General features: G+C 44.2%; 1 protein-coding gene across 3 annotated transcripts in view; it reads left to right on the top strand.

Moving 5' to 3' along the window:
* The window catches only part of LSAMP (limbic system associated membrane protein), a 987,400-nt gene that overhangs the window by 931,618 nt on the left and 28,928 nt on the right, over positions 1 to 26,854 (top strand). For all 3 annotated transcript variants that reach the window (XM_063148357.1, XM_063148356.1, XM_063148358.1), the window contains 3 exons: positions 20,372 to 20,506; positions 24,243 to 24,363; positions 25,327 to 25,475. In XM_063148357.1, coding sequence (XP_063004427.1) covers positions 20,372 to 20,506; positions 24,243 to 24,363; positions 25,327 to 25,475 — 405 coding nt within the window. The remainder of the gene's footprint in view (positions 1 to 20,371; positions 20,507 to 24,242; positions 24,364 to 25,326; positions 25,476 to 26,854) is intronic.

Below are 26,854 nucleotides of genomic sequence, written 5' to 3'. Positions count from 1 at the left end.
TTTAGAAAACTCGAGAAAACTGACCCAAATCCATTTCCTTACCTCAGTTAACACTGGCAATTTCATTTCTGTTTAAGGTGAGTAGGTGTGCCACAGCCTGCCTCACCCTTTGAGGGTCACTTGCCCAGGTCTGTCCAGATCCGTGGTGCCATAACAGGGCAGTAGTGTGAGATCTCCGTGGCTGCCTGGTGTCTGAGCCGGTGCAGCAGCAATTTTTCATCATCAGCTGCTGCCACAGAACGTAAGAGCACAGTCTTTGGGAGTGACCTGAGCAGGGCCCTCCAGTCCTGTCGACAGCAGTGACTGCTAATTAGCTAGGAAAGGGTGGGAAGAAGAGCTCCATCTTTCCTGCTAAATATCAAACAGCATACAAAAATAGCCAGTTGAAGCCACAGTGAAGACTTGCTCCAATCAGTGAAAATCCAGCATGTTTTATCTGACCAAATGTCAGGTGTCCGTTTGGATTGACAAACAAAAGGGATGCCAGGTGCAAGAAGGAGAGTGAATTACTAGTTTTATATCAAAAAGGAGTCTTGTTTTTTCTTTTTCTTTTGAAAACTCTAATGGCAGCATTTCAAGTTGCTTAGACCATGTTTCAGTGAAAATTACTTCCTACTTTTCCTGTGCTGTGGAGTGGCCAACTGTAATGGAGGATCTGGTATGTGATTAGGTTTCTTAAGTGGCAGGCAGGGGAGTGCATCTACTTACAGAATTATTGTTAAAGTGAGGAGCTTTTGGGAGTTCTCTGCAGGAACTCTGGATTGTTGGAAGCATTCCATCAGATTTCTCAAAAATGCTCATATTCTGAAAAACTGCAGTCTTTATTGATGCCTTTTGGATTTACTAGAGCCTTGGGTAAACCATTGGTCTCTCTTTGAGCATGCACTTGTTTAAATACACCCATGCAGAACAAAGGGAGAGACATGGCCAGGCCATATTTATTTCCATTTTGACCTAAAGTGAAGGGTGCCTGTGAGCATCTGCAGGACTTGTTATTGCTCAGTGGACAAGAGCTTGTCAGAAGTGTTGGGCTGGTTGTCTGTTGTGTGAACTGTGTGCTTTATAATTGCCCTTTTTAGTCCTGTGTAAGCAGAGGACAATCTTATTTTTCATGCTTCAAACAAGTGCAACTGAGAGTGAATAGATCTTCACATTGATACCTAGGATCCAGCTCTACTCCCTTCAGAATAATTGGCAAAAAATCCCAAAAATTATTTTCTGTAAAGAAAAAATCTCCGTTTGGATCAGTGGCATGGTTTTAGGTATGCTGCACTAACCAAGGGGCTCCTGAAAGAATGGAAAATTTTATAGGTCTTGATTGACGCAGGAATGTCCCAGAAGCCATCATAAGAGAGGATGTAATGGTACACATGCAGTGGACATGTGCGTGGGTGTAGGAGTGACCTGTCTTTCACCTGGTTTGGGAGAGCAGGGAATGCTGCAGGGCAGGAGAGAGGACACTGACAGAGCTGGAGGGCTCTGGGATTTGCCCACAGTAGTCAAGTTTGTACCTCATATGATATAAAGCTTGATTTTCCAACTACCAAAGGCATCAACCTTATAGACTAGGCAGAAAAAATATAAATGCAAATATCACAGAGGTTGGAGGGAGGAGGGAAAGAAGTGTTGTGCTGGTTTGTTTATCAAGAAACAGAACTTTCTTGGGACACAATACAAAACTACAAGCCTATTATCCTACTGCTTTTCCAGCTCCAGCACCAGCTCTTTTCTTTTCCAGGTGAGGCATTATTGTGTTAATACTTGCAGGAGGAGGGAAGAAATGAGTCCAAATGCCCCTGTTTGAAATATCCTATCAGTGCATAAAATACGTCTGCGGATTTGAGAATTACGCTGACTTCACAACAGTAAATTTCAGATAAATAATTTATCTCCTGCAAACACATTTCTCTGCTCTTACACATCCATTTGTTTCTGGAAAGCAGCGGGGGTGTTGGGGAGGCAGAAGCAATTGGTGCTCACTAGGGAACTTTCCATGGAGCTGCCTGTAGCTTGGGTGTTGTTGGCCGCTGGAGGTAGGGTTTTGTTCTCACAGCCACCAGCTCCCACATCATAAATAAAGCCATTTTGGAAACAGGAGGCACCTTGAGCTAAAACTGGCATTTCTCACAATATTGGCAGATCAAGCCAGCAACTGTTGATTTTAAATGTTTAATGAGCAATATGTTGCTGATTCTGATCATAATGTTGTGTTTGCCTAACCTTTCTCAATGTGCTCCCTTCTGCTGTATTGCTGGCATGTTTCCAGGAGAGGAGGAAAGGGAAAAAACACAAATCCCACCATGAAGGGTGAAGAGGGGCAGAGAGAAGAGGAAAATTGAATGACTTAAGGAGAAAGGGAATAAAAGGCAGAGACAGAACTTCACTAACAGGAGGAAACAGCAGCAAGATGTTGATGTCATGTCAGAGTATTAAATTGGGGATTGCACAGAAAAACAGCTTTTCCCTGCAGAGATATTCATACTGAGAGAACTGGAAAAGAAAGGCTGGTTGCTAAAAGGTGATGGACAGGAAGAGCTGTGTGGAGATGAACCCTAACCAGGGAGTCTCCTGAGACAGTTCAGTCTGTTGTTTAAAAGCAGGTGAATTGAAAGAGAAGCAGTATTGCACAGATCAGTAAGATGCTCAGTCACTTTCCTGCCAGGCTCATAGAATGCTCACTGTAAAGACTGTCTCCAGTTTGCTGGTTTTTTTTCCAATTTGTTTTTGTTCGACTTCAAAACCCTTAGTGGTTCAGCATAAGCCTGTTTGACACTGGGTTTTGGGTTGGGCTACAGAGAGGCTTAGAAACATGAGTGGGTATCTCTGAATACAAAGGAGGCTTGGCTGGCCAGCAGAGACAGGAGTATGCAATGGAAACAGGGAAAGGCTGCTTTTATAGTGCTAGATAGCAGCTGTTTTTGCTGTAGCTCCCATCCTGGACCAGGCCCACCTTTTTCTGGTGTGGGTACTGTTTGCTGTGGAAGACTGAGCTATTGCTTAATACATGCCATGACTCATGCTGTAAAAAAACTGCAAGATTCCAAAATACTGGGAACTTCACTCTTTTGTTTTCTGAACAGAGGTTTTGCGCAGCATGGTCAAATACTTCCTACCCAAGTGCCTTGGACACTCCTCAGCAGGTGTTATCCAGAGAGCTATTTTGTAAAAACATAGAAGTTTTTTGTAACATGTTGATTGGGCTCTTGAATGAGACCAGGCATTTTCTCATCTTTTAATCATTACCTGTTTGGCTGATGTTTAAATCAATGAGTGCATGTCAAACACTCACTGCCCTATTAGAAAGACGTTTCTTGTTTTACATGATGGCTTATTTATTGCTTCAGTTTTATTTACGGCACAATATATATTGTCCAAAAGGGAAATATAGTTACCAGGCTAAACCTGGTAAGGGAGGATTTTTCTTTTTTTAATGAGGAGCATATCAATTTTGCAGTGCTTGTTATGCTTTCATTCTAGGCTGCTGCATACAAATTCTGCTATATAAAGTTGACCACACACAAATAGATGTATGGAAAAGTGTGAGTTGAGATACTGTGAGATAGCAGTGGAAAGAAACAGGACACAGAGGACTTGTCTAAGAGTAGCCTTGCCAGAAGAAAGGGCAGTGGTCCACCCAGGCCACTCTATGTCCTCCAGCAATGAGAGAATTTTAAGGGCCCTTTATTTATATAACTGATTGATTCATTGTTTTTCCTTCATGGATAATCTATCACCTCCCTAAGTTACTTATTTAGTTGTTAACAAATGAGAGTGAAGCATGGATATATGCTCCACACTAGATTTTCAATTTTTGATAGCCAGTATGCATGGGATTGCTGGATTGACGTCTCTCTGTGTTTGAGTCCTTCTTTTATACCACCATGGTATCTTCTGTTGTTTTCTTGCTTTCTTGTTTATGTGGTAAGCATCAAGGCTACTACATGCAAAAAAATTTTAATTAGCCTTGAGCATCCCACTAGGGTCCTCAAGTACAAACAGGCACAGGTCTTTACCAGTTCAAATCAAACACATCTTCAGTGGGTCATCTTCAAGGAAATCTCCAGCAGTCTAGCTTCTGTAAGTGAAGTTCTTTGCTGCCAACACCTCCAAGTGATTTCTCTTTAGCTGTAGCATATTTCTTCCACTGTAGTGTATTTTTTTACCTTCTCTGCTCCCCACCCCCTGGTTCAGTTCTTTACAGCTTTGAAGTAAAAGGATGGAGTCTTTTCCAGCCATGTGGTGCAATATGGCATCATCCCCCTTAAAGCAATTGCTGTGTAACAGACAGCTATAAAAGCAAAACAAAGCTGCAAGTATGAGAACTCTTCTCCTAGATGTTTCACCAATACAGTATTCCTACATGAATATTCTTTGTCATTGTAGGAGCTCAATTGAGTTGCAGTCAGGTTTCAGCCTTGTGGACATATATACAGGTGGAAGGAAAAAAGGGTTCAAAGATAAAAAGGAGAATAATAGGAGAAGGGGAGGAGGGAGACATAGCAAGAGGAAAATCTGAAAAGACAAAAGAGGTATAGGAACTGAAGAGGGGAAGAAAAAGGTGAGAAATTTGAAGCGGGGCTGTGATGGGTAAAAAGCAGGAGAGGTGATTCAGACTTCTGGGATGGCAAGGTTTGAGGCTGAGAGCTCTTCTTGGCAGAGCAGAGCCCTGCAAAATGCAATATAATCTCTATCAGGGCCCTTCAGTTTAGAGGCATATAAATGGCGTGGGGTTTATTGCAAATTCTGGTTAATAACTTTCTCGAAGGGGAAAACTTCTGTATTCTCTTTGAAATACAATTTCTTGTCTCATAAATTGAAACAGCTGTGGCTGTTCCCTCTGCACACAATTTTTTTTCATCTTCTGCCTTTTTTGCTGGGTGTATGCGTATGATTTTGCTTAATGATTTTTCTCTGCAGAAGGGACCCAGAGTGTGGTGCTGTATACAGGTTTGTGATCAGTGTCTTTGCACGAGCACAAGAAAAATGCCTTGGGCATTTTCTGCTATTTGAGAGGAACAAGTGTTAAGCTATTAGTCTGAATCTAACTTAGACTGAATTTCTCCTGAGAAAACTCAGTAAGAATTTCTGCAGCCTCATTCCCTAGAAAGACTAAGCTGAGATTTAATCTATCACAGGTCCAGACTCTGGTCTTGGTAAAAGGTAAAAGCTGCTTATACCTCCTAGCTACCATGTAGAAAACAGAGCAAAGGATATAGGTGAGGATCTTGGCAGCCTGTATTACTGCCTCATCACTTAAGGCATTGCTTCCTGTGCAGGGGTGGGGATGGGCACCACAGTACAAGTGGGGAGAGGTTCCCCTGCCTGGAAAGGGGAGCAAGACCATTTTCCTCCTTGTGATTCTAAGCAGTGCTAGATATTCTCTGCCAGCATCAAACCATCTCAGCCTCTCTGAGGACTCCTAAATGTCCCTTCTTTCTTTTTCTTCTTTTTTTTTTTTTTTTTCTTTAATTGAAAGAGCCAAGATTGCCTTTAGGCTTGTGCAGATATCAACCACTTTTGAGGATGACTGAGTGTACAGAAACACAGGGACTCAAACCTTCCTGCCTTCAATCTGCTCCCAAGCTAAAGTGGTCAAATCTCTAAATCATTAAACAAGTGATATATGAGTTAACATAGCATGCTGACAGAACCAGTGTGGACAAATATCCCAAGAAGGTTCAAATTCAGAAGGCTATATGTCACCTTCAGCCAACTTCTGTTTGGAAAGAGCTCAGAAAGGCTTTGGGATTCAGTAAAGAAATAACTGAATATCAGTTTTTAATTTCTCCATCTCTCTCCCATGACTCCCTACAAGTGCCTCCTGCTGGAAGAGGTAAGGGGTGTAGAAAAAGCCAGAATTCATCAGATCTGAGTGCAGAACTCTTTCCATTCATAGCAGACCTCAGCCTTCTCATTGTATATAGCAGATCAGAGCCTTTTTGGGCAAGCTGCTTGTTCAGGAGATCAAGAGCAGCAAAGCCATTTCTCCTGTTGGGTAAGGAGACAGACCTGTGGTCTCCAGCAGGTTCAGTTTCATCCTCATCTCCTCTTGCAGCAGCTTCCTGCTTGCATTCCAACCCATGGGCTCTGTCCCATGCCTGCATCCAGAGGCCCAGCTCCACTGTGTGACATCAGTTCTGCTGGTGGAGCTGGGACATGTGTCCTTTGCCCATCCGAACATATTCGTAAGTGAGGGCACCAAAACCTCAAATCACTCCGGTGACAAGTCACTGGAGAGGTTCTCTGTTCCTCTCCCCCCGAGCCTCTTGGCAACCACACTCACCTTCAGGCAAACCACGGTGTGTCCACAGCAAGAGCCCTGGGGATGAAGAGCAAAAGAAACTCATAGCGAATCTTCCAAGGCTACATGGAAACTGCTGCAGATTTTCTTCTAGGTCTCCTGCTGTGCTGGAATGAGGGGGGACAACTATGGTTTCTTCTTTGTCATTTTGCTCCATGAATTGCAGACTTTTCAGAGGAGCTCTCTGAATTTGAGAAGGTAGCAATAAGAGCACTTGTTTGTCTAGAAATGGGATGGCTGTTCATGTGGTGTATTTTATCTGCTTTTAATGAGATGAAGCAGGCAGAAGGTAAGGAGGGGGAGCCAGCACCAAACATTCCCACTCCATCCCAAGCCCTCCCTACCAAAGGTCATGGGAATTTACCTTTTTTCTCCTTGTATGCCTCTGCATGTATACACAGCACTTAAGTGTCCAAGGCCCTCAGTGGTACTGCCAACAGCCATGAATTGCCTGTGAGCAGTGAAATTGTTTACCACAGATCAATATAACAGTAATACATCTGGAAGACTCTGGCCTCTGTTACCCCTTGTATGCTGTGTTCCCAGCCAACACTAACTGCATTCCCCATTGCTTTCCCATGGCAATTCACCTTGCTCAGGGCTCTGCTTGTTTGCCCTAACCCTCTGCATCCCTTCACTTCTTTTTAATCAAACTTTCATCCCTATCTCATGCTCTATGTCTCTTTATTTATTTCCTTTTTGGTCCTTCTCCTGAAGACTTAGGTCTCACAAGCTATCTTCTCTATGCTACTTTTTAAATTATTTGTTGTCTTGACAGTTCTTCCCCCTGTTCTCGATTCTCCTTTCTTCTCTCTACTTCACTCTTCCCCTGTACATGCAAACTCATACTGCCTGAAAATTCTGTCAAGCAAGACCTTCTACTCCTGAAGTAGTGAGAAAATACAGTCTGCATTTGCCATTTTAATATAGTTAACATTCCTCCCATCCTTAACTGTTCTGCAACTGCAGACTGCTGAGATTAGTGGCATAAAATCCCACCAGGATACTGACATAACCTACAAGCCAGGAAGTTGTTATAATCAAACCCAGCATCCCTTTTGGAATGCTGGACTTTAAAACACAAGGACAGCATTTTGGAGAGCAGTTGAGAAATAGGTGTTTAAAAAGAGGATGTTTGAAAACCTGGGTTTTAATATTATTTCAATAGTTTATGGTCAAAGTTGTAGGATTTTTTCCCTACTGAATTGTAGCCTATACAGAGTACTGGTGCTGCAAAGGTGATAGAAAGGAATTTGATTGAAATGCTGGTTATTAAGAAATGCTATTATCCAGTAAAAGTGCCACAGGGCCTCAATCCAAGAGGCCCAATAGATGATTACTGTGGATGAATTCTTAGTCCTTGGAGGCCAGGTGGGAGGGCACAATTGTTGTGTTTTTCCCTCACGCACAGTAAAACTTAGAGCAGCCTTGGAGGAGCCACCCATACCGAAATGTCTGTTGTGTTCTTTGGAAAGCAGAGAACCAAAGAAAGAATAGAAGATAGTCCAAACTATTTGTCATCCTCATACTCCACCTCTCTTTGTTTCCCTCCCTCTGAAACCCACATAAAGGAGTTTGTATGTTATGGTGATGAGAGACAAGGGGAGATTTCTGTCCCCAGGTAGTGATCAGTTTACTCACTGAAGTATGAGGATTGATAGCACTTGTCACTAATAGCCCAGCTAATATAGCTGCAGATGCTACATTTAATCATATGAACTGTGACACACAATTGCAGAGCAAGGGCCTCTGGCCTACACCACTGGAAAAGGAAGTGGAGAAAATTCCTAAAGGGCTGATGGAGAATTGCAATGGTCCTGCATCCCTGTGACAGGAAAAAGGAGGATGTGTCCTGCTTCTGCATGACACTCTCTGCACAATGTGTGTCCATGCACATGTATGTAATTTACTGAGTGCACTTGAGGGAACCAAATGAAAGGACCTTATGCATGATATCAAGATATGTGCAGGAGAAAGCAGGGAGCTCCACTGCATGTAGAAGAAATTAAGGGAGTGGTTGAGGTAGGAGGATGTGCCCTGTCACATTTGTCTGTCTTTCATAACACTGTACACCCAACACCTTTGCCTAAACAAGTCAGGACATTTGAGAAGATGTGGTGCTATCCATCAGCACAGCTTCATAAAGCAGGGAGCAGCCTCCATGCAACTAAGACCAGAGCCCTCCAGCAAGGATTCTGTAGTGCTGTGAGGACAACAAAAGGGAAGGTTTGGGCTTTTTATGGCCCCCATCCTCAAATGGCAGCCTCACTCCCCTTCTGCTTTCCAGAAGAGTTTGAAACCAGGTGTTACAGATTTTCAGCCATTAATGAGGGGTCTTTTCCCACCTGCCAAATGTGTTATGTCGCAGATGTACATGAGGCTGCGTGGATGCAGGCACCATGCAACACTTGGGAGGCAAATGTTACTCCATACTTCAGTCCTCCACATGCAGGTCCACAGACACTCCCTGGCTCATCCTCTCACCCTCTCCCCTGCCTGCCAGCCTTCCTCCCTTCACATCCTCACCTAAATGCTCTGTCCTACTCCCAGTCCCACACCCATTATTCCATGCGGTTTTTCCACCACCTGTAGACATGCACACATATGTGCAATCTAATCCCCAGGTACCCTCTCACCCACCTGCATTTCCTCTTGCACTCCCACAGTCTTTGGCACTGTTTTCCTTACGATACTCAGCAGCTCTTGCCCACACACCAGCTGGTACTCACTCATGCTCTCCAGCCTCTCCTGTTCTCTGTCTCTGAATGCCCCATGCTGTAACCAAGCTGTTACTTGTTCAGTTCAGTCATGTGTGTGTCCTGTCAGACACACATCTGCAGTCAAGTGGCCCAGAACAAGACCAGCATGTATCAGGGTTAAAAATGAATATGCCGGGAACATCCCTCTTCTCTAAACTCACACCCTGATATTATATCCCCCAGGGGGATCAGTCTGTGGTGTAAAGAAAGCTGTTGGTGGTTTTCATTGAAGGAGAGCACAGGGGAGGAAAGTCCAGCCCAACACCTAGCCCTTCAAATGAAGTGACTTGTCAAGTATGCAACTGTGGCAGGGATTTGAGAAGCAGTAAATTTAGCAGCACTCACTTCCACTGACAACCTGTCATGTGCTTGAAACATAAATAGTGGTGGAGACAAATCACTGCTGTTTTCCTATTAAGCTTTGGCCCACTGGCCCTCTAGCTTGCCAGCAGCATTTCTACCTGGCCTGCCTGTGTGCCTTGTCTCAGGGACAGATGTGCCTCCCCGTTAGAGGCTTTGGGAGAGTCAGGACAGGAATTATCATGCTGTTATTTCCTAGGTGTCCTTGGTGTCTGGGTGCTTGCTCCTCAGCTGATGTATTTCTCACTCAGGCTGTGTGCTGCTGGCACCTCCTACTTCCACCCAAGGCTGAGGAAACATGGACCCTCTCCTTAGAGGGCTTTTGGTTTTCACCCCTGCCCCTGGTTTCTGCCACACAGACTGGCAAGGTCGCACTGATGGAGTAAATGAGGCACTGATTTGAATAAAAGGGTAGAGGTGAAGTTTCCAATGCACCTGAGTGACTTACAGGCACAAATTGAAAGCCAAATGGTCTTGTCCTGTTAAAGCATTTAGTGGCTTTTGGAAACTCTGCTTTCAAATATCAATTATTTTATAACCATTTAATAAAACATGCCATCAGTAGCTCACATTAATCATTACAGAGATGAGAGACATCCCTTAGTGCTTTAAATTGAGGAACCAGGGATTCAGTACATTTCACCTTCTTCCCTCTCTCTTATCAGTTTTGATGCCTCTTCCTCTCCTCAAGAAAGATGAAATCATGGCAGTGATTAAGGTGGCCTGCTCTGTGCTGTTTAATTAGAGCAACTGCTGTTTCAGTTCCAGTGAAATTCTCACAGGTGTGCAGTTGCAAAGCACTCTAATGAGACCCCTGCCTCTCCGGGAGCTTGGCGGAAAGGACCCAAAGAGTCCTCAACAAAACACGGATGGTTTTTCATGCTTTCTTGTGTTTTTTGGCTGACTGGGCTTCTGTTGGAGCAAGATGTTTCTCTTCCCACAGGAATCAAATGTGTTTGGGGAGTCAAGAGAGTAGAAATGAATGGATTCCTGTCCATGATGGTAATAGGGGGATTCAGAGAGGCAAAGCCCAGTGAGACACATTTTGATTGACATGATTGGCCATGGTCTGCTCATGCCAGCACGGCTACAAGTTGTTGGAAATTTTATGTAATCATCAGAACAAGTATTAAGAAGTTGGTATGAAGGTAATTAAATATCTTTTAGGTTTGTCTTCAGACCCCTTCCTAAACTTACGGGGTAAGTGGTAAAAAATCAGAAAGGAGTTGTTTTCACTCTGTTTCTTCTACTTACAGTTTTCGGCTTTCTCCCATTCTGATGACTCCTTTCTTTTTTTCCCATATATCTGAGAGAGAAACCCTGCTTTACAGCCAGGATTTTCAAGTGTGCTGATGGCCAATGGCTGCACTAGCAATGGGAGTAGCTGCATCAGGGAGCTACAAGACCTCAAAATCAGTGTCTGTATTTCCTCTCTGCTTGCCTCCCCTGTAGGACTATGCAAGATGCAGTATTAGGCATGGAGTAAATGCCTTCCTTCTCCTTCACAGTTACTGCCTTGCAAGTTTGAGAGAGACTTTTTATTCTTTGGAAAGCAAGGGAGTGGCTAAATGCATAAGAATTAAATATCCTGGACCGAAGCAATCATTTATCTCAACTGCTATCACGATGAATCAACGGCAGGCACCTCAGATGATAATATCACAGGAGCCAGCCCAATTGATCAAAAGTCTCTACAGCGTGTGAGCCCAAACAATCTCTTCCTGGCAAACCCCACCCTGCCTCAAACCTCTGTGATTCTCACCTTGATAACTGGCAGTATTTGATGCCTGTGGAATCCTGAATTCAGCTAGTTAGTCTCATCTCCTGATCCCTTGTTGTGCTCCCCACAAAGTATTCCCTTTTCTTCTTCCACCAGGACTAGGTATGGGGGATGGTGTCGTGAAATTACTATGCTGGATCTAATTGAGAAACATTGCAGCAAGGAGAGGGGTCAAGAGAAAAGCAAACAAAACGATTTTTCAAGAAGCTAATCCACCTATACAAATATTGGCACCAGGCATCACAACACGCTGGCGTATTTTTGAAAGGGTAAATCTTGCTAAGGGGTGGCTTAACTCTTTGACCTCATTTCCTCAGTTGAAAGCTACAGCAGTTTAAAAGCAGAGTGGCTAGATCCAGGCTGATACAGAAATCCCAGTCTTTAGGGTTCGTTTGTGAAGCTGGTGTTCAGAGTAGCCTCGATGAAAACAGGGATGAACTCCAGGAATCTTGCAAAAGGCCAGGAGATTCAGGAGCCATGTATTTGGTCATGAAGTGTTTGGCTTCAGCTTACAAAGAAAGAGCCACACCAATGCCTAAGCCTCTGAGTTAATGCTCTTTCCCATTTCAAGTAAATTTGTGTCAATTTGTAATTTCTCAATACTTCTTCCAAGTTTCAAACATATAAGAACATAATTCTGTGGCCTGAGTTGAATCACTAAGGAGGAGAGGATTGTCAAATTAAAAAAAAAAAAATTAGGTTAGACTGAAGTTCTGGGTTCATCATTACTCTCTCATCTCAAGAAGTGCGCATAGGACAGAAGGGAACAAACACCTTATATTTAAAAACAGGGAAACATTCTGGTGGATGCCTACAAAAGCAAACCACTTCATTCATGCACAATAGTATATTGAGCATATCTTGTGCTACATAAGACACAAGAGACTTTGTAGAGAACGTAACAAGGATTTTTAAAGATGCCACCAAACACAGACCAACCCCTATAGTTCCTAGACTTAGCTACTGGCACAGTTGGTACCAGTGAGTGCCATCACACAAGGTTTCCCTAAAGTCTGGGGCTGACATAGTGATTTGTGGAATTAAACTAGGGACTGCATTGTAGTTCATCATTGCTCTTCACTGGCAGGACAGAAATTGTACAGTTCACTCAGGCTTCTTACCCCAGAAGGGGCTTGTTGCTGTCAGTTTTCTCTTTGGTCTTGTGTTTGTGAGGAGGAACTTGTCTTCAAACTGTACAACAATGATAGCACAAGCTCATTGTCCAAAATAAGAAATCTAGTAGGAAAAGGAGTACATGAGGCCAAATGAAAGGAAACTATCTGACAGAATCACTAGAGACTGTAATAGTTGATTGCTTGCTGTTGTACTTTATGCCTTTCATACATGTCCATGGCATGCAGGAAAACTCAGTCCCCTGCATCAGCTCTTGGCTTGCATTACCACCCTGTGCTTAGCACAGTGGGAAACAAAGACCTATTGATTACACACCCATGCCCCCAAAAACACACCCTGATGTTCCTCTTGCCAGGGCCAAGTGCTGGCCCATCCTCTTCTTGTAGGTGGTGGAGGAAGAGGGCACAGGACCCTGCAGTGCTGACCACACTGCTGGGAGCCAGATTGGTGTGCTTCCATCCACAGGTGCACATCAAAGAACTCCTCAGCTGTGATTCTTTGTCTGACCTTCTGTTTTCAGCCTCCATTTTGTTAGCTGCTCCAGCACTGTCCTCACAGCCCTGATGAGTTACTAGCCTGTGCCTTCCTAAGGCTCTCAAAGATGTGGGGGCATCTCATTGATTCATCTAGCTGATGGTGACTCCTACCTCATATTGTTTTAAAATATCCTTCAAAAGGCAGCAGGCAAAAATTTTGTGATGCAGAAATGGTGCAGCTATTGGTTTGTTCATGTTTATATGTCATTTTCTTGGCAGTAAAATTAAGGCTTGGTGTTTGGTAGCATAGTCATGATAATTTGCATTGCAGTATGCAACACTTAGGGAGTATAATATTGTAGTTGTGACATTACATGACTTAATTTACCTCATGGTTCATAATTTACTTTATATATTGGCTTCACAGCCAAGTTCTGTTCAAGAGTAATTAATCTATCAAAAAAATGTTGTTTGTGTTCATTAAAAAAAGTGTTAACAAATTTGGGCTAAATTCAGTAAGTAATTTTGAGGGGAAAAAAAGTGATCTCCTTCAACATGAAATCATCTGATTTAAATTGTATCTCAAATTGAGGCAGAACATTATTCCTTTTTCTGGTTCAGCAAAGAGAAAACCACTGGTCAAACAGAGGGCCTTGACCTGAAGTGGGTCTGGATTTTTTCTGGGGAGATGGTTCACTTTCTTTCTGGTGTTCATATGTGGATTTTGAATGGAAAATCGAATCAGCTGCTGAGATGAAGTAGTATATTGCACACCTGCTCCATGCCCAGACTCAGGGCTGTGTGTGAGAGACTGTGATGACCCTTAGTGGTCATTTATAGAAAAGAGGGGGTGGAAATTCAGAGATACAGCTGATCTGCTGAGGCTGCCTCAGGCAGATGACCCCCGCTGGCACGCACCCACAGCCGGAATGCAAACTGCATCTGAGCTGTCAGATTTTGGCTTCCAGCTCCTGGGTAGAGCCGTCAGCGATGGGTGAAGTCCCAAGTGGTTTGGCCAGTGCTGTCCCCAGAGAGAGAGCACAGAGACATTGTTCAGTCTGGGAAAGCTGCTCTCAGCCTGGAGGGTTTTGTTTGCATGCTGGATGCGTGGAGTTTGAGAAGAAGGAGCCCATGAAAATCACGGGCTGTCTTAACCCTGGTCATGCCAGCAGGTGCTCGTGTTCCCCCAGCCAGGGAGCTCCTTGGGCACTGTCCTCGGCTCTGGAGGCAGGGCAGGCAGTTTGCACATAAGGTGCAAATATGATTGCTGATGAGCAAAGTCCTGGTGAACGCCAGGGGAAACCATGCCAGCGTGTTTCCACCCAGTCTGACTCATTCTCATTCATGAAGCCAGAGCCAGGCCAGAGCCCTCCCTGGCACTGCTCTAGTTTTTTGGTTTATGTGTAATAGCTACAGACCTGAGGGCATGGGAGGCATGAGGCCAGCTTAAACAATAAATACCCTGCTGTGCCTTGCTGCTTAAACAGAGTAATTACTGCCTTACTACATGTGACCCCTCTGTTCCTGTCCCTCTGGCAGTTGTTATTTCAGGGCTCCCTTTACACAAGGGATGGCTGTGCTTCTCTCCCAGCTGTACATCTCGCTGTCTGCCGCTGTCTCACCTCCCGTCTCTCTCACTTGCTTTGTCTCAATGTGTTTCTCTTTGTCAGTAGCTGAATACCATTTTCTCTTTTTCCCAGTCACTGAAGAATCTCACTTTTTTTTTTTTTTTGCATTTCTCTCTCCCAGCCACTCTCACTCTCTTCATTCTCCCTCTGTTTTTTTCTCCATCTATTTTTGTTTTCTCTCAAGCTTTCCCTGTTTTTACCACTTCCCATGCTACTCTAGGTTTTCTGCCTGCCTTCCTTACTGTAGCATGCTAGCACTAGTTGTCCCTTTGCTTATCCACCATCTGCTTCTCTCTACTGATCTCTTTGCTAAAAACAAGCCTCTTCAACTAAGGGATGGGAAAAAACGACAAGCTCATTGGAATCTGTGATGGCTGAGGAGACAGGCACTGATAAATGAAAACTTCAAAGTTTTGAATTTTAAAAAAAGAAAACCCTCAGCTGGAGGTAAAACAATAAAAATCGTGTCAAAGGCTCCCTTAGCTATTTTTGTCTTTCAGAAGCCTGTTCCTAGGGAATAGAAGGTGCAGAGGGAAGGAGGAAAGTTAGGTGAGCAAAACCTCAAACACTAAATGGGGAGTGCAGAGACAACAAAACCTGCAGTTCAGCAATAGAAGTTGCTACACACAAAAAACTTCAAATGGCATCCATTGATTTCCAATCTTTTTTATCTCCTTGCATCTTGTTTTAAGCCCAACAAAGATGCATAACCCATTCTGCTCCCCTCTTTTCACAACTACAAAGATGCTTGGAGGGAAAACAAACATAGTAGCAGGGTGGCTGATCTCTTTCTCCACATGCCAAATGCAAACAGATACTTTCAGCAGATCTAACTTTCAGTTTAATTTAAGACCACAGCAGTGTTTAAAAAAAAATAAATAAGACAACTAAAGTAATCTCTGCACAAGAAGAAGCCCAGTGCTGGATGCACGGACAGGAGAGGAGATGAAATAAAATGTGTCTGCCACCTCTGGAGATCAGCTTCCCCTCTGGAGATGTAATAAACTAGGGCATGAAGGGAAAGGCCTCTCTGGTAGAGAATGTGACTGAGTGCATTGCTGGCCCTGACTACCTGAAAGAGCTGTCTGCACACAGTACAAGTGGGATTTTGACTGGGTGTCGGTCATTTGTAGAAAGGAAGCATTTAGCCTTTGAGGAAAGAGTGATGGTGTGTGGCAGTGCAAGGGGCCATTTGGGTAGAGGTGAGAAGTGCCCATAAATGCCTGGGGAACACGTCAGTCTGTGTTTCTGCACACACAGATGGATTTATAGATGTGAAAACAAATAAAATACACAGTACATAAAATACAGAATATAGCATATAGATATAGATATAGATATATATATATATCTATATGAGAGCACACGCAGGTGTGCACAGCAACAAGGACAATATGCAGAGCCAATGGGGTTGGACAAGGCTATTTCCAGAGGGTAAGGGGAAAGGAAGGCTGCTTGCCAGCAGGCTAGCATAGCCAAGCAGATTTGCTGTTCAGCTTCATTATTTACTGGGTCCAATTAGGAAGCCAGGGGATCGGCAATGTGGCTGAGGCAAGCAGGCCTTCAAAGCCTTGCTGCTGCACACATCAAAGCTGCTGCCGCAGATCCCTCTGCAAAAAAGGCTCTGCCAGCTCCGAGCAGCAGCAGCCGCCTGGCTCGCGCTGCTCAGGGTCGCTCCCTCTTGGTTTGATTGTCAAGCCTCCCGGGCCCATGCTCTCTCTATCTCCAGCCTCCAGAGCAGAAAGCTCCTCTTTCTGATTCACTGGGACAGAGTTAAGGAGCTACAGCTTGGCAAGATGGTGTTTAATGGGGCTGGAGCAACAAACCAAGCTAACTAGGAACATGTGAAAGACAAAAAACCTGCAGGGAAGCAGGTTGCCTGCGGTGATGCAAGGGGATGGTTTAGGATGTGAAGAGCTGCACTGAGTGAGAAGTCATCCACCTAGGGAAACCTGACAGGACCCTCACTGAGAAAGGGCTGTTCTGAACCAGGCAGAAGAGCCAGGAGACAACTCTTGTCAGCAAGGAAACTTTGGCAGTACAGTCAGAATTTCACCCCTTGATAATCTGCTCAAGGCAAGTGTCTTCTCTTAATGGGAATGGAATGGCTCTCTTGCCAAGAGTTGGCAGTCCCTCTTTCACCTAATAGAATATGTTCATTGTTATCGGTACCAAAGAGCATTGTCCAAGCTTTCTCCCTCCCTGCTTTGATAAACTGCATAGTGACAACCATCAGTTCCCTACCAACACTGGCTCCTGTGCAGAAACATTTGTAAATTGACTCGATGTATAAAGCTCTGTTCCTGCTCCCCCCACCCCCTGTTTGCCTTAGAGGTTAGAGTTAATATGACTCACCTAATCTGGCTGCCAAAGTGAATTAGTGAAAACATCTCTACAGCTCTCTGCAAGATATCACAACCTGACATTTCTCTAACACACTGTGATACATCTTTCCTCTCCCTGCTCTGTACTACAACACCTCAATTTTATATAAATGCTTTTTGTTAGAAATGGTTAATGTGCTCCTAGAGGGGACAAGGCAGCAAGGAAAAGGGTCTGTCTTGAAAGTGAGAGCAGCTCAGTTCTTGTAACAAAATGTTGATGCTCAGGGTCACCAGTGCAGAGACAAGAACAGCGCTACCACTTATACAGCAAAAGACTGTCAGAGAAACTTTCCCTGAAGTATTATGCTTATATGTGTGTCCTAGAGCAGGGGAATGAGGAGCTGAAAAGGGTTATTGATGTTTTTGACATGCCCTTTAGAACAGAAGTCTTGCCTTTCAGTTACTTCCAGAGCACTCCACTGGGCAAGCCAGCAGCTCATCATGTCTTGGCAAGGGTTCTGTGTAGCTGTGAAAGCTCTCCTGTCAGACATGGTACACAGTACATGGTACAAGTGCATGTATGTATGCAGGGGAGAAGCTCAAAAACATCTTCCCTTGGGAAGGTATCTACCCTTGTAGCTTACTTTGGAGCTCCACTGATGCAGTTCTCTGACAGACTTAACAGCACCCGTAATGAGGGTGCCACTCCATTAGAGCTGGTTAAGTCACCCTCAACCCTGTCTTCATTACGGTGACAGTCTTGTGACAAGGGCAAATTGCAGGAGAAGCAAGTCCCACTTGGAATGAACCCTGTGGATAAACAAGGCAGAACTGCAGAGCAAATGAGTTGCAAAACAGAGGCAAATTATGTTTTAACCTTTTCTTTGTGAGTCTTTCCCTGATGTCTGATTAACTTTCCAGTCAACTCACTGACCTATCAACTTGGAGTGCTGCTGTGAAAGGAGAGGAGTGTTGGTTGTCAGCTCAGTTTGGGGGTGGGAGTTTTTAAGTGCTTTATTAGCAGGTAGCAATGCGAGCAATATGCCATAAGAAAATCTGGGAATTAAGAGTTCCCCAACAGAAATTATCCCTGCTGTAGCAAAACCAGAAACAATGTGTTGCCTCTACAGACAGCAACATGGTGCAGTAGTTGCAATGCAATCCTTCATCTGTGTTCAGCCATAGTAACACCTCATCTGAAATGCTGTGTTCAGTTTGGGGTATCACACATCCAGAAAAATGTAAACTTGTCAGAGAGGTCTAAAAGCAAAGAACAAGAATGATCAAGAGCCTAAAAAAACATCACCTACAGAGGAAGGTTGAAAGACCTGGGCAATGTTGTGCCAAAAGAAAAAAAAAAGATGACAACTGAGGGAGGAACTAAGTGATTTAAAAGTTGATAAAAGGCTATTGCAGGGAAGGAGGGAATGATTTGTTCTTTTTGTCTGTAGCGGCTGAGACAAAAGTAATAGCTTTAAATTGCAGCAAGGGAGACTCAGGTCAAATTTCAGGAAACTGCTCCAGTGGTAAGGACAGCAAAGCCCAGGAACAGATTGCCAGGAGTGGCTGCAGAATCTCTGCCGCTGGAGGGCAGAGGATGGCTGTGCCCATGACATGACTCGTATGTCCTGCCTTGAGACTGCAGAACAGATTCGATGGTGATTGAAGTCCCTTCCACATTTCTGAGACTCACCTAATTCTAGTTCTGCTGGGGTTAGGACTCCCTAACATGTTCATGACTTCCAGCAATAAAAAACACCTGTGAAAAACCCACCCTGCTTCCTTCTCCAATGACTCTTCACAGCATCAGCCTCAGCACAGGGCAGAGGACTGAGAGCCATGTCCTGGCAGCAGGAGCCAACTTTGCCTCCTTCCCTTGTGCAAAACGCTGCTGCCATGCAGGAAGGTCCTGCAGCAGACTGTTGGGGGATGCAAAAAACAAAGCAGTAAATTTTAGACATAGCAAAGAGATTTTTGCTACCTGAACATCTGGTAGGAGCTGGAAGAAGGGACTGCTGATTAGCCCTGCTGAAAGAGACGGTGAGCCTTTGTCTTTACATGGGTTTAATAGGTACACTACTGTTTTCATGCTGAGTCTCCCTGACAGGGGGTGGTTTTCTCCTAGAATGATTCTGAAAATTGCCTCTGAAAAAGGAAAATAAAAAAAGACCAAAATATTTATGTAAGGGACAGAGTTCTGAGCAGATTTTGAAGCTTCTGAAGTTCTTCTCTGATGCTGAAGGGAATTGCATTCAGCTGGCTTCACCAGTGTGTGTGGCCAGGCTGACCTGGCCAAGACACTGCAGCAAGTCTGTGCCTCTGGGGTGGGATTTGTTGCAGGTGGCTCCATGGGAAATTCAGCTCCAGAGACCAGACTTAGCCACTGCTTTCATGCAGTGCCATAAACCAAGGTGAACAGAAGGCACTATTTGAACTCTCTCAAAAACTGCACTTTTGTGAAATGGGCAGGGTTTCAGAAGTGCTCAGCACCTGTTGAGCAGAAAATACCTTCTGGGCAGAGAGATTTTTGGAAAATCTGACCACTCTCTGAGGAACCTGAATGGGAGCTCTTGTGAGCTGACTTTTTTTTTTCTTTCCAAATCTGTCTTTTACCAATTCAGGGTTGGGGGCTGATTTCTCTAAACATACACAGGCACACAATTGGGGCTTGCCATTTCCAGTGTTGCAGAGCAGTACTTGCAGCCCTCTGAGAGGAGGAAATGTGGTTCAGATTCTTTCCAGGAGGTGCCTTATTTTGCTTTCCTCTTTGAAGGAATAGGCTAGATATACCAATCCTAATATTTTCATGCTTCCCTGGCAACTTTCATGCAATGAATCTAATGTGTTTTACATGGGTTAACCTCACTGCCCTGCTCAAACCAGGAGGTGATGGGAGAGGGGGGGGGCTATTTGCTGCAGTTTACAGAGGGAGAGCAAAGGAGTGACTCACTCAAGGTCACACAGTGAGTTAAAAGCAGGGCCACAGACCTCCCCCGATTCCTGCCCCCATCCATAACCCCGACTGACACTCAAGTCACTGTTTTCCAAAGTGTTTAAGGAGGCAGCACGGTTTAAATGTGTCGTTTCATATGTACAGTAGCTCAGGGATGCGTGATGATTATTGGTCTCTGCAGATCAAATTATGGTTTGTTTCTCTCAGTTTGGCTGTGTTTAACAGTAGCTTGATCTGATCGATGGCACTTCAAGGTGGTGGTTGCTCTGGGAGACAGAAAGATATTTTTCACAGTTTTGCAGTGGAGAAAAGGGTGCTGACAACACATCTGAGGACCCAGCTAGCCCTGGGTCCAGCACATCACCCCCAGCATGACTAACCTCTGGTGGTACTCAACCATCACACTAGTGAACTTAGCCTGATCTTATGTGATGAACATTTTGCTTCTCAGCCTGGGCAGCCTGTGAGATGCTATGGATTGTACCACCTATATGGTGCCTTCCAGATTTTCAGTTTTCAGCAGCTTCTGAAATAACTTTAAAACAGCTATGACTGTTGCTTGTTTGCAGACTCCATGTTGTGATTGTTCCTCCATAGCAATTTCCTAAATCTGAAAGCCTAACAGAACCACTCTCTGTATTTTTCTGTCCTATCAGGCAGAGAGTTTGAAGGTGAGGAGGAGTACCTGGAGATCCTGGGGATCACACGAGAGCAGTCGGGCAAGTACGAGTGCAAAGCTGCCAACGAAGTTGCCTCAGCAGACGTCAAGCAAGTCCGGGTCACTGTGAACTGTGAGTACATCACAGCTGGGGCAGGGCAACGGGGAGAGCTTTGCCCACAGGCAGGGGTTACTTCAGGATAAACAGAGAAGCCTTTCTGGGCTTGGATTATACAATCTGAAGAGAGGACGCTGAGAAAACTATCTGCAATCAGACACTTGCCACAGGGTACAGTTTGTGCTTTAAACCTGGTAATATATAAAAAAAAGGCTGGGGGAGGTGTGGTACAGAGAGACAGACAGAGAGGGAGAAAGAGAAAGAGCTGTGATTTGCCCCCGTCTCTCCCCTCCGAAACGCTGGCAATGCCTTGTTTTCACTCATTGATATTCGGGTGAACAGTAGCGTGAAGAGAAGCTTCACCAAGGCAGCGGGGAGAGATAAGGGAGGGCTCAGCTGGCTCAGAGCAAACACATGCCTGCCTGCACCCAGCCATCTCTGCAGTGCCTACACAGCTATCACAGCCAGGGGACACGGGGCAGGGGCACGTGCTAATGACAGGGTGCAAAAACTTAACTTTTATGCTGGTTTCAGGTCATTAGTTTAAAGCTCTGTCTAAAAGACCCTTCATGCACCAGTGCAATACAGAATGGGGTTTTGGCCAAAGGATACAGCAATCCCCTAAAAGCACCAAGTAAGCTGTGGCTCACTTCCACACATGTGGATTGGGGCACGGATCCCATCCCATATGTGCTTAGACAGATGTCCACTTCACTCTGCTGGCATGCTCCACTCACAGGAACACAAGATATTTCAAACTGATGTTACTCTTTAATCCTGCCTGTGTATATGTCCACCTCCATACTTGTATGGCTTATATTTGGCACTTGAGTGATGTAAAGAGAGCTATCCCCATGTACCTGCTTCATTTCCTTGCTTGGAGGCTAATAACTTTGCAGCAAGGATGGATGAATGGGAGGTATGTCCTCTCCCGACCTTCTTCAGTTTAAATTGAGACTTAAACCAGAATATTAACTTAAATTGAAATTGGAGATGGCTACAGACATATTTCTGGGTGCATATTCATGCCTTGATTCACAAGTAGAACTGCTAGGGAGCAGGTTAGGGCAGAGAGCTGATGGCATCAAGGGTTTCGGGCAATACCAGTCTTAATTTGACTGTAGGTGATCATAGCACCTTTTAATACCATTCTTGCTCTTCATTTTTTTCCCTTGGTCCCATGTGAGTCATCACATCAGATCAACTTTTCTGTCTCACTTAGAAGTTGAGGTTATAGGCTCCCTGCAGCATCCTTCGAATCTACAGTTTTTTATATTCCCTTAGAAATTGGGTGGCAGTGGTTTGATATCAGCTGCCTCATGGGGCCAAATTTGGCATTAATATGAACTGTAGTAGCAGATTTTCTGTGCTGAAAGTATAGAAGTGTCAAAAACAGCTGAGTTTATAAACTGGAGACTTTCCATGAGAACCAATTAATACTTTCAAACATTTCCGTGAAACATAATTTCAATGGTGCTTTAATGTGTTTGAAACAGATTGTTTGTATAAAGTCAGAATGTTTGATTTTGATTTAGTTTCAATACATAATAACTATGCCACGGTAAGATCTTAAACATTTTAACTGTTGAAAAATATGAAAAAGTGATGTTAATATGTGGTGTAATTTGTAATGTAAGCAACTTAATATTCCTTAAGGACAATTTTTTTTTTGAAAGAAAGGGAAATAAATTTAAGAGACTATGTGGACCAAGCAGGAAAAAAAACCAGTCCTATTATAAGAATTGAAAACTAGATATTTACATACATCTTTCCTCATCCTGCTTTGTTAAAGAACACCACAAGAAGCATAAAGCATGAAAACCACAGTAAGTTTGAAAAATGAGGATGAAAAATAGGGCATGTCCAACCTCAGGAGCTTCTTGGCCATCTCTTATCATCTGCTGAGGAGCACTGTCAGCTCAGACTGCAGGAGAAAGCATCTCACTTTGCTTTGGGCTCACACTACCACCTTCAGGCTTCCCAAGTAATTGCCCTTGCACATCACAGACAGGGAAACTGAGGCCTAAGGAGAGTGGGAGGAGAGCAGCTAAAGGAAACCCACCCCTGGCTTCCCAGGCAGCAAACGCTACACACAGAGCAGCTGATTCCTAGGTGCAATAGGCTGCTTTGTTTGGGACTGCCACCTGCCCCTTCTCCCGGGAGGGCACTGCACCAACTTCCTAAAGTGGTGAATATGGAGACTGCTCAGAGCGAGGGGCTGGGCTCCCTGGCAGCAGGCTGGAATCATTTCTTACAACCATGGAGAGATGCCTATTCATTCTGTGACTCACCTCTTGTACCAGATTCATGAAATGGAATGGTTTGCCTAAGAAGATAGACTGCTCAAACCAAAAAATCAAATAAGAATGGTTAAAAAATCACCTTTGCTATCCTTTTCTTATCCCTCCTCCTTTTCAAATTAAAACATTTACATGAACCCACAGCCTTTGAATGTAGGATCCTATTTATGTAAACTTATTAATATTTATGATGTTAGAGGGCGCACTGCAATATCCCTAAAGCCCTGCATAAAATCCCAATTAAGGTCAGGGAAGGGATCATATTGAGATGGCTAATGTGTTCACAAACAAATTTCCTTCCCTACATTCTCCAGACAGATTTTTTTTTTTTCTTTGACTGACACAATCCGTTTTGCTGCCTTTTGTTTTTTTTTTTAGCCTTTCAGTTCTGGGACAGATACAGATGGCAGAGTGTGTTTCATGGTAACTTGAGTCTCAGCAAAGTATCCGTCTGAGCCTCAGCCCTGTAATCTCAGGGTATGCAAGTATTAGTGACGAGAGACAAGGCACTTATTCCTTGATCCCTCTCAGCAGCCAGGTGGAAATAATTCTGCCTTTTAACATGTAAAGCTTATCGCTTAACATTTTGAACATGAGGCTGGGATTGAAGATACCGGTGCCTACCCTACCTGCTATCCAGAAAGTACTGAGACCAAGCTCCAGCAGAGCACACCAATATGCTTTCCAAGTTTGGTTTGCCCATGGCACAGCACTCAGACTTCAAAGTAAGCAGAGGTGGGAGCAGCATGCTGGACTGAGGGCAAACTTCAGGCAGAGCAGTCACAAGCAAGCCCTTCTGGAGCTTTTCACAAAGCACTATGTCCAGGTGATCAGGATTTGTAACCTTGGACACCTAAGGGAAGTGTCTCAACATTGGCTCTCTGAGTTGCACCCACAGCTTCTGCTAAAGTTCTTCTCTTTTAAACCATTAATGTATTTCTGTTTCATACATGTTGTCCCAGTCCTTTCTTATTCTATTTTTGGCATTAGGCAGAGTTTGTATGGAATACAATTTTCACACTAGTGTTAAACTCTTACTTTATTCCTTTACTTTTGCTGTCTTCCTTTACCCTTGAAGAAGTCTTTCTCTCATCTTCTTCTCTCTGATAAGCCCATGTGAACTACAGATCCATAGGTAAATATTAATAAATTGCAGAAGTCCATCATTAACCTTAACTTTGCCTGTGTATGCCTATGCATTTATGACAGAACTTTTTTCAGCAGTGCTGAAGAGAAGCACGTGTAAGGAGTGCTGCTAATGTTGTATATCAGGGAATGTTCAAAGAGCAGCGTTCTGCAGAGGAGCAGGGGTGAGCAAGGGCCACAGCAGACAGCTGCCGTGGGTCTCCAGTAGCCCAAACAGTTTGCATGAGGCAGACAGCCCTGACATAGTTTCACTGTTTTGTTCCCCCTGGAAGTGTGTGGACTGACCGCGTGTTTCCTTCCTGCAGACCCTCCCACCATCACAGAGTCCAAGAGCAATGAAGCAGCCACAGGACGACAAGCCTTACTGCGGTGCGAGGCATCAGCAGTGCCCACGCCCGATTTCGAGTGGTACAGAGATGATACCAGGTAAGGCCTTTAGCTCACCTCCTCCCTCCTCTCTTCTTCAGTCCATTGAATAGGGGCTCCTGTCATCCTCCCCAACTCCTCTCAAACAAATTGCTCCTTACAATACATTTGAGTCACAGTGTCCCATCAGTCTCAGCAGAGCCAGCATGGTCATGGCAGGAGGAGGTAATTCCTCTCTGCACTGGGGATGCTGAAGGAAGTGCAGAGGAGGGAGCTCCTGCCTTGAAGTCAATTATGGGCCAATACCCAATTAATACACTGTTCACATGTTAAGTAGCCCATGATACAGACAAAAAAGTAGGTGGTATAAGTGTTCAATTAGGTAATGCTGCTCCAAGTGCATTCTTTTAGGGAAAGGAGCTGCTGAGGTATGAGATTCCCCCACCTGTGCGACTTGAGCCTCTCAGACTTGCATATGAGAATAAATGAGAATAGAAAAAGAATCTGTCCTTCTACCTGAGCATTTACCTGGCATTAAGGAGGTTGTGTTATTACCCTACATTATAGGGTAGCCAGCCCTGAACATGGTGCCCTGGTTCAGGGGTGACTCAGCATTGCTATAGGCACATATTGAGAATCCGTATGTTTCACTAAGAATATGTTGCTCAAGTACAGACTAGCCTTCAGCTGGCCATGGTGCATTCACTTCCAGAGTGACTCAGTGCTGGGTAAATGCTTCCTCCCTTTCCCTTGTCTTTGCTTGGTTCTTCACTGCTTTACCAGTGGCATTTAATCCCACTGAACTACTACATTCCTTTCATTCCCTCCTCCTGTTTTCCATCTCGGTCTCTTTCTTTGGTCTTCCTTCTTCGGTCTCTTTTCTCTCACATCCCTTCCCTGCTTCCCTCTATCCTCACCTGCCAGCTGGGCTGAATGACTTTGCTTTGCTGTGTGCTGGGGAGGGATCTCCTTCCCAGTACACAACTGCCATTGCACTAAACACCTCTTCTCCTGCCTTCCCAGGATAAACAGTGCCAATGGTCTGGAGATAAAGAGCACGGGGAGCCAGTCTCTGCTGATGGTGGCCAATGTCACTGAGGAGCACTACGGGAACTACACCTGTGTGGCTGCCAACAAGCTGGGAGTCACAAATGCCAGCCTATACCTTTACAGTAAGTACGGGACAGAGTGAAGGGAGGCTCTCACAAAGACACGGCTGTGCAGGAAGCACATGATGGCCAAAACTCATGAAGGAAGGCATCTGCTTGACAACCCAGTCTCCTCAGACCTCCAGCCATGACCTGGCTTCCAGCATTCTGCTTTGGATACCTAAGTGTTCATACTTGCCTTGAAGCACAAACAGCCAAATCAAAAGGTTTACAGTCAAGCCCTTTGATTGACTGGCTTTGCTGAAGACAGATTTTGTTAAAATAATAAAAATGTGTTTGTTTTAAAGCTGGAAACAAAAAGCCCTTTAGAATGACAGCCCCTTTAATAAGTAGACAGAAGGCCAGGGCTCGGAGGATCCATGACAGCTGAGAAATGACAAGTAATTCAGAGAGATGGAGAGAACTAGCCACCGAGCCTGAGGAGAACAGTGACAGAGTCAAGAAAAAGAGAAATTGGTTTGAAACTGGAAGGGACAGAAATGAGAAAAGACAGAATGATTTTAAAGGGATATACCATAGGGACCATGGGGGAAAAGGTAATCAACAGATGAAATACGGAATAAGGTTCCTTGGATCTCATTCTGCTACATTTCAATGGCTGAGTTTGTCTTAGTGAGTATAAACAGATAGAAGCTGGGACTAGACCAAGCACTAGAGCAGAGTTACCTGCTGATTCTGAATTTTGCAGCTGATTCAAACCTGACCCTAAACAGAGGCCCTGCCCCTCACCTACCATCCACACACACATACAAACTGTGGTGTATTTAAAATGCAGTTTCCAATTCCAGGTCTAAAACTTGGACTAGACTTGGCCCATGTGTTATTGGCATCAGAGATACACTGCAGCAAAATGACCTGCTCACACAAATGAACACGTAGACACAAAAGTGACTGATGGCAGTGTTCCTATGATGGTCCCAAATTGAATTAAAACTCTCATGTCATGACCTGCATGTCCTTTTAAACAGAAAAAAAAAAAAAAAAAGAGCTGTGTAAAGCAGTCAGTATGGGATGCAGTTTGGTCTGTTTTCTGCTCTCACCAAAACAAACCAAAGTTATAGTTTGGTTATTTTTAACAGATGTGAGGAAAAGGATAAATCCATGGGCATTCTTTGTTTACCACCTTTGGATTTATTTCATGGCAGCTTGAATTTTTGCGAGTTGGGGTATATTTTGTGGCAGCTATTTTTTAAAGAACAGATATTATCATAAAAGAACATATATTTGATTTACTGTAGCATTGCAGCACACAAAGCAAATTTCTACTTTGAAAGTCTTTTCACCCTGGTCTTGTGACTGTCACGAGATTCAAAAAAAATCCTCAGGCAGCAATCTGGAACACAATTTTCAAATACTCCAGATTTGTTCTTGCTGATATTAAT

This window comes from Melospiza melodia, chromosome 2, assembly GCF_035770615.1.
Source record: "Melospiza melodia melodia isolate bMelMel2 chromosome 2, bMelMel2.pri, whole genome shotgun sequence".
In the NCBI taxonomy this organism is placed as follows: Eukaryota; Metazoa; Chordata; class Aves; order Passeriformes; family Passerellidae; genus Melospiza; species Melospiza melodia.
The sequence above is the reverse complement of the archived record's forward strand: the minus strand, read 5'-3'. Positions and strand labels throughout refer to the sequence as shown.